The sequence below is a fragment of the Ranitomeya imitator genome, chromosome 5 (genome assembly GCF_032444005.1).
Source record: "Ranitomeya imitator isolate aRanImi1 chromosome 5, aRanImi1.pri, whole genome shotgun sequence".
Lineage (NCBI taxonomy): Eukaryota > Metazoa > Chordata > Amphibia > Anura > Dendrobatidae > Ranitomeya > Ranitomeya imitator.
Window position 1 is genome coordinate 568,970,280 of NC_091286.1, and position 12,189 is coordinate 568,982,468.

Below are 12,189 nucleotides of genomic sequence, written 5' to 3' on the forward strand. Positions count from 1 at the left end.
GTTCAGTCTACCATATCTTGGCCATGTCTCTGAGCACTGGACACCTTGTACTTCTGGGCCCTCCAGGGAGGTTGCAGTTCTGGAATATGACAGCACTGGAGGATAATGGTTTACTGATCACTTCATGTCTGATTTTTTTTTCAAATCTTTGGCAGCTAATGTGTGTTTTTTTTTCTCAACACATTTTTTGCGATCCTGTTTGTGACCCTGTTGAATATTTACAACAAACCTTTTGATGGTTCTTTGATCTCGCCCCAATATCTTAGCAACTTCAGCAGTGCTACATCACTCTAAAGGTACCGTCACACATAACGATATCGTTGCTTTTTGTGACGTAGCAACGATATAGTTAAGGAAATCGTTATGTGTGACAGCGACCAATGATCAGGCCCCTGGCTGGGAAATCGTTGGTCGCTGGGGAAAGTCCAGAACTTTATTTTGTCGCTGGACCTCCCGCAGACATCGCTGAATTGGCGTGTGTGACGCCGATCCAGCGATGTCTTCACTGGTAACCAGGGTAAACATCGGGTTACTAAGCGCAGGGCCGCGCTTAGTAACCCGATGTTTACCCTGGTTACCAGCGTAAACGTAAAAAAAACAAACACTACATACTTACCTTCCGTGTCTGTCCCCGGCGCTCTGCTTCCCTGCACTGGCTGTGAGCGCCGGCCAGCCGTAAATCACAGCGGTGACATCACCGCTCTGCTTTCCGGCTGTCCGGTGCTGACAGTGCAGAGGAAAGCACAACGACGGGGGACAGACACGGAAGGTAAGTATGTAGTGTTTGTTTTTTTTACGTTTACGCTGGTAACCAGGGTAAACATCGGGTTACTAAGCGCAGCCCTGCGCTTAGTAACCCGATGTTTACCCTGGTTACCCGGGGACTTCGGGATCGTTGGTCACTCGAGAGCTGTCTGTGTGACAGCTCTCCAGCGACCAAACAGCGACACTGCAGCGATCGACATCGTTGTCGGTATCGCTGCAGCGTCGCTTAGTGTGACAGTATCTTAAGACTTTTCATGATTGTTGACTTTTCAGAGTCAGCTAAATCTCTTTTTTTGTCCCATTTTGCCCGAGGAAAACAAGCTGTCTAATAATTCTGCGCACTTTGATAAAGGATTTTGGGTCCTTAGGCCTCACTTTCGTCATTACACAAATACACATCACCTGATCTGCTTCATCCTATAAGCATTCACATTTTACACAGCTCAGAGTTGGAATCTGCATAAAAATGATGGTTAGGTTCAAAATACTCCCTGCCTAATAATTGTGCCTTGATGTAGATAAAAACATAACTGCACTTTTGATAGAATCTGCACCAGGGTTGCTGTTATTCACGCCAACATACATAAGCATTACTAACCTTGCCAATTCTTATTACAGCTGAATGCTGGCACAGTTTGGAGTCGCTTCACTGCCATGACACAATGTAGTAACATCACAGAACCGTCTCTATGTCCAGTTTACAACTGTTCTTTTCCATCCATGGAAATTATCACGTTTTGTTCCAGATTTGTGTGTGAGGAGGGAAACATGAGATAATGTGATAGCGGCCCTGTAGAGATGCCAGACAGCGTTCAGCTCGTCTCCATGTCTGATCTGCACATAAACAGATCTGTCAGTGAACTGGCGATCTGCATGGAAGGAGGGACTGACCAGTCACTGGGATTACACAGAGCGATGCCTCTTCCAACTAGATATTTTTGTGTGGGACTTTCCAGAATTTCTTTCTCCTGTCCACAATGAGTTCACTTTCCTCCAACGGGGTCAACTTGTCTTATTAAAGCCAATGGTTTGGAGGATGAACTCCGATTTGTCCCATGATTGTACTTGTATCTTGTTTATCGCAGAGTCACAATGTGTTTATGGCCCAGCAGGGGATTCATACAGAAAACGAGCCAGAATTCTGTTGCAAATGTTATTTCTACAAAAGTTGTCAAAATTATCTAGAAAATGCTGGATTTAAGAGTTCCAGGATTACGCACCCTTATTGGCAATATGCTAATGATGGGATAGCGCTGATGGGCCACTGAGGGTAGGAGAAGACATTTGCCAACGTGTGGTGTTAAACGACCGATAATTGCATACATGTTTGTCATTTAATTGCCTATCTAGACAGGCTGGCCGCACTTCCCATGCACACAGAACGATCGGGAATACAATTGTTCTGTGCGCATATGCTACCATTGTTTACACAGGACAATGTGCTGCCGAGAAGGATTATTTTTAAGCAAGCTTAAAAATCATTTCTCCTGATGACCTATAGTGCGTTTCTCATTTGTCAGAATGTCTGCAGCCTGTTCACAGTACTAGTAAATGCACCCTTTAATGTTTGATACGGAAGTAGATATTAGCAATGAAGAGGTCTCAGGTGTCATAGGCCCAGCTGATTCTTAGGGATACTGACAATCTGAGGGTATGTGCACACGTCAGGTTTTTTTCCTGACAAAATCCTGAGAATTCTGTCAGAAATCCGCGTCTTTTTTCGCGCGAATTTCTCGCGGAATTTGCACGTTTTTTGCGCGGATTTTTTGCGGAATTTTTGCGTTTTTTTTTTTTTTCCCTGAATGTCCTTTTTGACATGGAATCCGCAAAAATTCCACAAAAAGAATGAGCATGTCCGTTCTTTTTGCGGAATGCGTTTTTTTTGCGGAAAAAAACGCTAACATATGCACAAAAAATGCGGAATGCATTCTAAAAGATAGGATGCATAATGTTAGTGTTTTTTCCCGGATTTATAGCGTTTTTATAGCGAAATTCCACAAAAAAAACGCTAAAAATCCAGACGTGTGCACATACCCTGACTCCCATCAATCTGATATAAATGGAATATGCTACGGATAGGCTATCAATTTGCCACATTTCCAGAATTCACAATCTATTCTTGGTTTCAATAAAATAGCATAAAGCATCAAAAGTATCTAACATCCCTAGTGAGTTGCTTCAAATGTATTGATGGGTGATATTATATTTATGATACTTCTGGTGCCATGGGCATCCATTATGTAACAGATTTGTTCTCTAGATGAACGCTTTCTCTGTTCCTTAATAGGAAAGGAGAAGTGGAATTTAATGCAGGTGTGAACAGAGTCTAAGACAGTTTGATGCATAAGTCCAAAAAAGAAGAAAGCAAACAAGCAGCACAGCTCAAATATCCAGAGATGAACTCTCAGCGTGGAAAATCCAAAGCGACTGGTAGTCCGACAAGGTGAAAGGAGGTGCTTGCGTGAAACAAAGTATCCACATGAGAAATAAAAATAGAAAAAACGCAATAGCACTCACCAATCTAGCAGTTCAAACGTCCTTTATTGAAACATGCGGCAATAAATCTACACGACTCAAGGGAGGGAGTGAGAACAGGAGTGCGGCAGACGAGACGACGGCCGTTTCGCGCTGACAACAAGCGCTTCTACGGGTCTACGGTTGGACCCGTAGAAGCGCTTGTTGTCAGCGCGAAACGGCCGTCGTCTCGTCTGCCGCACTCCTGTTCTCACTCCCTCCCTTGAGCCGTGAAGATTTATTGCCGCATGTTTCAATAAAGGACGTTTGAACTGCTAGATTGGTGAGTGCTATTGGGTTTTTTCTATTTTTATTTCTCAGTTTGATGCATAAGGCTACTTTCATACTAGAGTCGGCCCGTCGCAGTGTGTCGGGCCGACGTACCGACGCATCCTGTGACAACGCAGCACAACGGGGCAGCAGATGCATTATTACAACGCATCCGCTGCCCTATTGTGAGTTGCGGGGAGGAGGGGGCAGAGTTCCGGCCCTGCATGCACGGTCGGAAATGGCAGACACGACGCACAAAAAAACGTTGCAAGCAACGTTTGTTTGTTCTGAAGGTCCGCCACAACACGACGCAACCGTCGCACGACGGTTGCGACAAGTGGCAATGCGTCGCTAATGTTAGTCTATGGGAAAAAAAACGCATCCTGCAGCCAACTTTGCAGGATGCGTTTTTCACCAAAACGACGCATTGCGACGTGCGTCGTACGATGCTAGTGTGAAAGTAGCCTTAGAGAAGATTCGCTGAAGCTTTTTGACAATGGAAATTTAGACTAGATCATCTTAAAATGTACCAAACACTTTGTTGTTTCTTGTTGATTGATAATTTGGTGCAAAGGATCGCAATTTAGGCCATGCCCCTTTCTCTGCTAATTTCCAATAGGCTATGTCCCCATGACGCACATGTCCAAGAACATTAATTGTCAAAAATTAGAAAGTGTATCTGAGACTTTTGTTATTTTTTTCTGTGGGGCTAAGAACATACAGACGGGTATTTGCTGACTACCTGCCTATTTTGCCCGACAATGAGAAATTTCTAGCGCATGGCACTTAGAGGATCAGATCCGATGTTATAGTCTATCGTATGTAGTTCTGTGTCATTTGTCGCCACCTGCTGACAGCTTAGAGTTTAGTGCTGCACTTGCGTAACAATATTTCGTAAAGCTGCTATTAAATATTTTGCTGTATTGGTTTCTTATATACATAGTGATTTCTATTGCACGGTGTGAACATGTTTTAACGCTGAAGTTGACTTTTTTATTAGATAATTTCCGAGAGGACAAAACCGCGGATTCATGAATTTCAGTCTGAAGTGTTTATGATAATTGGAGGTTGCACAAAAGATGAGAAGTTTGTCACTGAGGTCACTTGTCTCGATCCTTTAAGAAGAAGTCGTCTAGAGGTGGCAAAACTGCCAGTGTGCGAGCAAGACGGTGAAAACGAGTTTAAGAAATGGGTGGAGTTCGCGTGTATAACCTTCAAAAATGAGGTCTACATATCAGGTATGTGCTCTCAGAGGTCAGCATATATAGTCTACGTAGGCCATATTTCTTCTTAAAAGGGTTCATAAGAGATAGATCTTGATAGATATATGATACTGACAAAAGAGGGTCCAGCGACTAAGTATGTGGTTATCCCTATAATTCTCAGACCTCTGTAGAGAGAGACAGACGTGTTTGACCATTCTCCACCAGGATCACGCAACCCTCCATAGTGGCATAGGTGAGAGATGTCTGATCGCTGGGGCCACACATTGCTATTTGAAATAAGGGCACTGATCCACTTACTCTCCCTCCCTGCATGACTGAAGTGAAATGTAGTTTAACCCCTTAGGCCTCTTTCACACTTCAGTCTTTTGGCGTCAGTCACTACCGACATAGTGACGGATTGACGGATCCGTCACAATTGTTGCGAAAACGGTTCTAACGGATCCGTTTTTTTGACGGATCCGTTACTTGGGGGTTGTCTGGGAGAAGTATCTACTTTTTGGAGCATGCGCAATTGAAAAAACGGATTGGGGCGACGGATCCGCTGAAAAAACGGTTGCGGCGGATCCGTCGCCCATAGGCGCCCATTCTATGGAATGGCGGACGCGACGGATCCGTCGCGATCCGCCATTTCGGCGTTGACAAAAAACGTTCCAATGTCCGTCTATTTTCAGAAAACGTCCGCCAAATTTCGACGGATCCGTCGCATGGCGGATGGAACGGACGACCATCCGTCACAATCCGTCACTAATGCAAGTCTATGGGAAAATAACGGATCCGTCAAAAAAAATGACGGATCCGTTATTTGAGGAAAATGGCGGTTTTAGACTGACGCCAAATAACTGAAGTGTGAAAGAGGCCTTAGTGACGGAGCCAAATTTTTGAAACCTGACCAGTGTCTCTTTATGTGGTAATAACTCTGCAACGCTTCAACAAATCCCAGTGATTTTGAGATTGTTTTTTCATGACACATTGTACTTTATGATAATGGTAAATTTAGGTCAATACGTTTTGTGTTTATTTATAAAAAATATCACAAATTTGAGAAAAAATGTTAAAAAATTAGCAATTTTCTAAATTTGAATGATTATCCCTTTAATCCAGATAGTCATACCACAGCAAAACATTAATAAATAACATTTCCCTCATGTCAGCTTTACATCAGCACCATTTGTAAAATGTTATTTTATTTTGTTAGCATTTTAGGAGGTTTAAAAATGTAGCAGCAATTTTTTATTTTTCTCAAGGAAATTTACAAAATTTATTTTTTTAGGGACTTATCCATGTTTGAAGTGACTTTAGGGGTCCCATATATTGGGAAACCCAAAAAAGTGATACCATTTTAAAATCCGCACCCCCTGACATATTGAAAACTGCTGTCAGGTAGTTTATTAACCCTCAGGTGCTTTACAGGAATTAATGCAAAGTGGTATGACAGAAATGAAAATGTGTATTTTTACCACCTAAATGCCTCTAACTTCTGAACAGGAAAAATTATCTTTCACAATTGGTGCAGAATCCAACCAGAGGAGCAGCACTTTTAGACCTAATACTATCTAATAGACCTGACAGAATAACAAATCTGCAGGTGGTCGGGCATCTAGGAAATAGCGACCACAATATTGTACAGTTTCACCTGTCTTTCACTAGGGGGACTTGTCAGGGAGTCACAAAAACACTGAACTTTAGGAAGGCAAAGTTTGACCAGCTTAGAGATGCCCTTAATCTGGTAGACTGGGACAATATCCTCAGAAATAAGAATACAGATAATAAATGGGAAATGTTTAAGAACATCCTAAATAGGCAGTGTAAGCGGTTTATACCTTGTGGGAATAAAAGGACTAGAAATAGGAAAAACCCAATGTGGCTAAACAAAGAAGTAAGACAGGCAATTAACAGTAAAAAGAAAGCATTTGCACTACTAAAGCAGGATGGCACCATTGAAGCTCTAAAAAACTATAGGGAGAAAAATACTTTATCTAAAAAACTAATTAAAGCTGCCAAAAAGGAAACAGAGAAGCACATTGCTAAGGAGAGTAAAACTAATCCCAAACTGTTCTTCAACTATATCAATAGTAAAAGAATAAAAACTGAAAATGTAGGCCCCTTAAAAAATAGTGAGGAAAGAATGGTTGTAGATGACGAGGAAAAAGCTAACATATTAAACACCTTCTTCTCCACGGTATTCACGGTGGAAAATGAAATGCTAGGTGAAATCCCAAGAAACACTGAAAACCCTATATTAAGGGTCACCAATCTAACCCAAGAAGAGGTGCGAAACCGGCTAAATAAGATCAAAATAGATACATCTCCGGGTCCGGATGGCATACACCCACGAGTACTAAGAGAACTAAGTAATGTAATAGATAAACCATTATTTCTTATTTTTAGGGACTCTATAGTGACGGGGTCTGTTCCGCAGGACTGGCGCATAGCAAATGTGGTGCCAATATTCAAAAAGGGCTCTAAAAGTGAACCTGGAAATTATAGGCCAGTAAGTCTAACCTCTATTGTTGGTAAAATATTTGAAGGGTTTCTGAGGGATGTTATTCTGGATTATCTCAATGAGAATAACTGTTTAACTCCATATCAGCATGGGTTTATGAGAAATCGCTCCTGTCAAACCAATCTAATCAGTTTTTATGAAGAGGTAAGCTTTAGGCTGGACCATGGTGAGTCATTGAACGTGGTATATCTCGATTTTTCCAAAGCGTTTGATACCGTGCCGCACAAGAGGTTGGTACACAAAATGAGAATGCTTGGTCTGGGGGAAAATGTGTGTAAATGGGTTAGTAACTGGCTTAGTGATAGAAAGCAGAGGGTGGTTATAAATGGTATAGTCTCTAACTGGGTCGCTGTGACCAGTGGGGTACCGCAGGGGTCGGCATTGGGACCTGTTCTCTTCAACATATTCATTAATGATCTCGTAGAAGGTTTACACAGTAAAATATCGATATTTGCAGATGATACAAAACTATGTAAAGCAGTTAATACAAGAGAAGATAGTATTCTGCTACAGATGGATCTGGATAAGTTGGAAACTTGGGCTGAAAGGTGGCAGATGAGGTTTAACAATGATAAATGTAAGGTTATACACATGGGAAGAAGGAATCAATATCACCATTACACACTGAATGGGAAACCACTGGGTAAATCTGACAGGGAGAAGGACTTGGGGATCCTAGTTAATGATAAACTTACCTGGAGCAGCCAGTGCCAGGCAGCAGCTGCCAAGGCAAACAGGATCATGGGGTGCATTAAAAGAGGTCTGGATACACATGATGAGAGCATTATACTGCCTCTGTACAAATCCCTAGTTAGACCGCACATGGAGTACTGTGTCCAGTTTTGGGCACCGGTGCTCAGGAAGGATATAATGGAACTAGAGAGAGTACAAAGGAGGGCAACAAAATTAATAAAGGGGATGGGAGAACTACAATACCCAGATAGATTAGCGAAATTAGGATTATTTAGTCTAGAAAAAAGACGACTGAGGGGTGATGTAATAACCATGTATAAGTATATAAGGGGACAATACAAATATCTCGCTGAGGATCTGTTTATACCAAGGAAAGTGACGGGCACAAGGGGGCATTCTTTGCGTCTGGAGGAGAGAAGGTTTTTCCACCAACATAGAAGAGGATTCTTTACTGTTAGGGCAGTGAGAATCTGGAATTGCTTGCCTGAGGAGGTGGTGATGGCGAACTCAGTCGAGGGGTTCAAGAGAGGCCTGGATGTCTTCCTGGAGCAGAACAATAATGTATCATACAATTATTAGGTTCTGTAGAAGGACGTAGATCTGGGGATTTATTATGATGGAATATAGGCTGAACTGGATGGACAAATGTCTTTTTTCGGCCTTACTAACTATGTTACTATGTTACTATGTTACTACAGCCATCAGACTCTGAGGTCGCTATTTGGTCATGAATTGCCATGGCAAACATCAGGACCATAAAATCATGATCTGAGGGCACCAGTTTGGATAAAGAGGAAGCCCCCACACTCTGTTAACCATTTATACTGATGTAGTTACCATTGACAGCAGCATCTAAGGGGTTAAACAGATTTGGACGGTGCAAACACTTATCGTGGCTGATACAGCAAATTGTCAGCTATAGTGTCCAGCCGACAGCTGCCGGATTGTCACCTGTATGGGGAGGCTATTCTCTTATATCTCAGGTCAGTTAAAAGACGTATTGGCGGTCATTAAGGGGAGGTAACATATACGCTTTGCTGCATTTATTGTCTATGGGGCTAATGTCTTGGCTGAGTCTGTCAGACCTATAAACATGAAGATAGGATTGCAGTGTCAGACCAGGGTGCCAAGGGCCCTCCAGTAACCAATTCCAGGGTCCCACTTTTCAACTACATGCAAATATGACATGCTACCTTTGCAGATAGTGGTTCAAGTATAGTGTGCCAAGTACTGCTCATATAAGAGGGTTGTGGAGAAATGGGACGGTCTGCGGGCGCCCTGGTCCGCTAGCCGCATGGACCAGGGATCATCACATGTAACCCCCACTCCTTTCCCTATGGGCATAACACTAGTCAGGCAACACAGGGTGAGGGTAAAACAGTATGGCAATACTTTATTGAACCACAAAACAGGCAGATAGCATATAAAAGAGTCCCAGCAAAATGCCCAAGATGGTGCACATTACAGAGTCTCACCCTTCTGCTGAATCGCCGGAATAAGAGCAGCTGTGACTTCAGAGCTTCCAGAGCCGACTACCCCACTTTTGGCACGCACACAGAGAGGTGGTAACAACAAGCTTAGGAAGATGACAGTCCATTCAGGTACAAGGCCAGTTGACCTGAGGGTCACAACCTGGCTTCAGCTTCCAGGGCTGACAACCCCACCTGTGGCACATAAATCGAGAAGGTAATGACAAGCTTAGGATGATGACAGTCCATTCAGGTACAAGGCCAGTTGACCGAAGGGTCACAACTTAGCTTTCACAAGCATATCCATGGTTCAGTGATGGTCAATGGAGCAGATCTTTATTCTTCCTGCCGTGGGCTCTGGACCCCTAAGCTAGCATCCTGTAGAATGACAAATCTGTGTCCGTTGTGAAGGAGCCATGATGTCTTGGCTGCTATCCTGCAGAGAGTCTCTGGATGTTTGGATATCTGGATGTCTTGGTTGAATTTCTGGCTCTCTCGCTGTATACCGGACGTATCTCTCCTTTTTATAGTTAATGAATGTTATTAAAACCAGCAATATCAGGTAAAGGGGAAGAATGGTGATCCAGTTGCTTAGCTTTTCCTCCTCTATTTTGGAAGTCAACAAATTAACTGGCCGGGACAATGTGTAATCAGCATATCAGCAAACATCATTGTTCCATGACCCTGCATGAAAGAAGAGTCAATATTTCAGACTCTTGACCAACCGAAGAAAAAAAGACATGCACAAAACACATACATTCGAAAGTCAACATGTAGATAACAGTCTATTCTACTGGGCTTGCTGAAACTAGACGTCTGGTTAATTAAGATACAATGCTGTGTCCTCACAAGGGTGGTGGTTCACTTATACATAGGCGCCCACCAGAAGATTCTCCTTTTCTGCTGTGGGCCAGTCCAAGCCTGGATTGGAGGATTATGAGGCTCACAAACCCCTATATTTGTGGTTGTGGGGATCCCTGTGTTGGAACCCTGAGTCATCACACATTTCTTTCTTACCCTTTGATGTTAAACAGTCTACATGGAACAACCACTCTAAAACTTGTGAGTGCTGCTGAATGCTTTCTATTCTGGACAATCAATTTTTATTACAGGCTATAAAGTGATTACTTGTTGTTTTGCTACTGGGATCTCCGGTGATCAGATGCAATCTGAAGGAACCAGTTAGAAAATGTTCAATGTCCCTAACAGTGCTGCCACAGTGGAAATTAAATATTACATTGCGCATATTTTTATCTTAAGGTAACTAATGTGAAAGGTGATAACTTACTGATGACTGGGGAGCCAACTGCTGGGACAGGGCTCTGGAAATTTGGAATTGGGCTCTGCAGTGCCGAGTCATAAATGTAGTGAAGGTGTGTTCTCAATTTAATGTCTGTAGTGGGGGTGGGCAATTAATTTTCCTGAGGGGCCACACGAGGCTGAAATTAATTCTGATCAATATTAATATTATAATATTAATTATAATTAAAAAATCTGCAACATCAAAAACTCACCATATTCTCATTGTGAAAACTAATCCTAAATGGACTGGAGGTCGAGCATGCTCCAAGCCAGGGTTCTGTAGAGTCGTAGAGTCTGAGTTCCAAAGCCCAGTCTCAGGATTGCTGGGTGTCTTACCATTGGGGGTCTGAAAATGATCCCCATTAAACCCCATTATCCCTTACAACGTACTCTCTTAGGACAAACTCTTTAGTTTCATATTCCCTGATTTTGTGCAGTTCTAAACATAAGAACCCGTTGAGGTTTTTTTATTTTTCAGTAATTCAAAAATGTTCCTTTTTATAGGCGGAAAAGAAACCCAACATGAAGTGTGGAAATATAACTCCTCTATTAATAAGTGGATACAGATTGAATATTTAAATATGGGCAGATGGAGGCACAAGATGGCGGCACTGTGTGGCAAAGTGTATGCTCTTGGTGGATTTGATGGCAGCCAGAGGATGTACAGTGTAGAAGCTTATGACCCATTCCATAATTGCTGGACAGAGGTGTGGTATTTCTATTTCTGATTAGAAACTTTTTGTTAATTTTGCAGTATTCTTGTGATGTATTGATTTATGATTTAGGCTATTTCCCCACGGTCAGTAACACGTCCGCTGCATCCAAAGCGCTGCCGGCTTTTGAACGCAGGTGATTCCGCATGTGTTAATTGAACCGTGCGGAATCACCGTGTCCAATACATTGTACTGGTGACATTTATCTTGCGGAAACTCGCGTCCCTGCAAGATAAATTGACATGCTTCGGTCTGTAGAGACATGCCACATGTCAGTCTCCGCAGGGAAGCCGCGGGTGTCTCTGGACACAGTGGTCATGGGATTTCTTGACATCCCATCCACTATGCTGTAACATCTGGCCACTGCAGGTTGGACGCTGCAGAGGTTCGCAGCATTTACTGACCATGGGAACATACCCTAATAGATACCATTACTGTTGCGCACATCCCGTTACAGCCTGCAAGTGCAGTAAAAAAACATGAATAGCATTTGAATGCGAAGAACTTATTTCTGAATGGTTACTGGGATCGTTTTGGGGAAATGGGCGCCTAAGCGGACATCTGGGCTGGATCATGGTGCTTAAATGCTGCTGTCAGGGATTGTCAGCGACATTTAAGATGTTCACAGCACTGATTGCTTCTGTTACATACATATGCCAGCTATGTAGTATCACTGGCCTCAGTTTCTGAGCTGCTCCAAACACCCTGACATACTGCATGACATATCATTAAGC

At 42.8% G+C, this 12,189-nt stretch overlaps 1 protein-coding gene across 1 annotated transcript in view; it reads left to right on the forward strand.

Moving 5' to 3' along the window:
• Nucleotides 1-12,189, forward strand: part of KLHL6 (kelch like family member 6) — a 112,114-nt gene that overhangs the window by 64,531 nt on the left and 35,394 nt on the right. Inside the window, exons 4-5 of the mRNA XM_069727781.1 lie at nucleotides 4,550-4,787; nucleotides 11,247-11,449. Of these exons, the coding sequence (XP_069583882.1) occupies nucleotides 4,550-4,787; nucleotides 11,247-11,449 (441 nt within the window). The remainder of the gene's footprint in view (nucleotides 1-4,549; nucleotides 4,788-11,246; nucleotides 11,450-12,189) is intronic.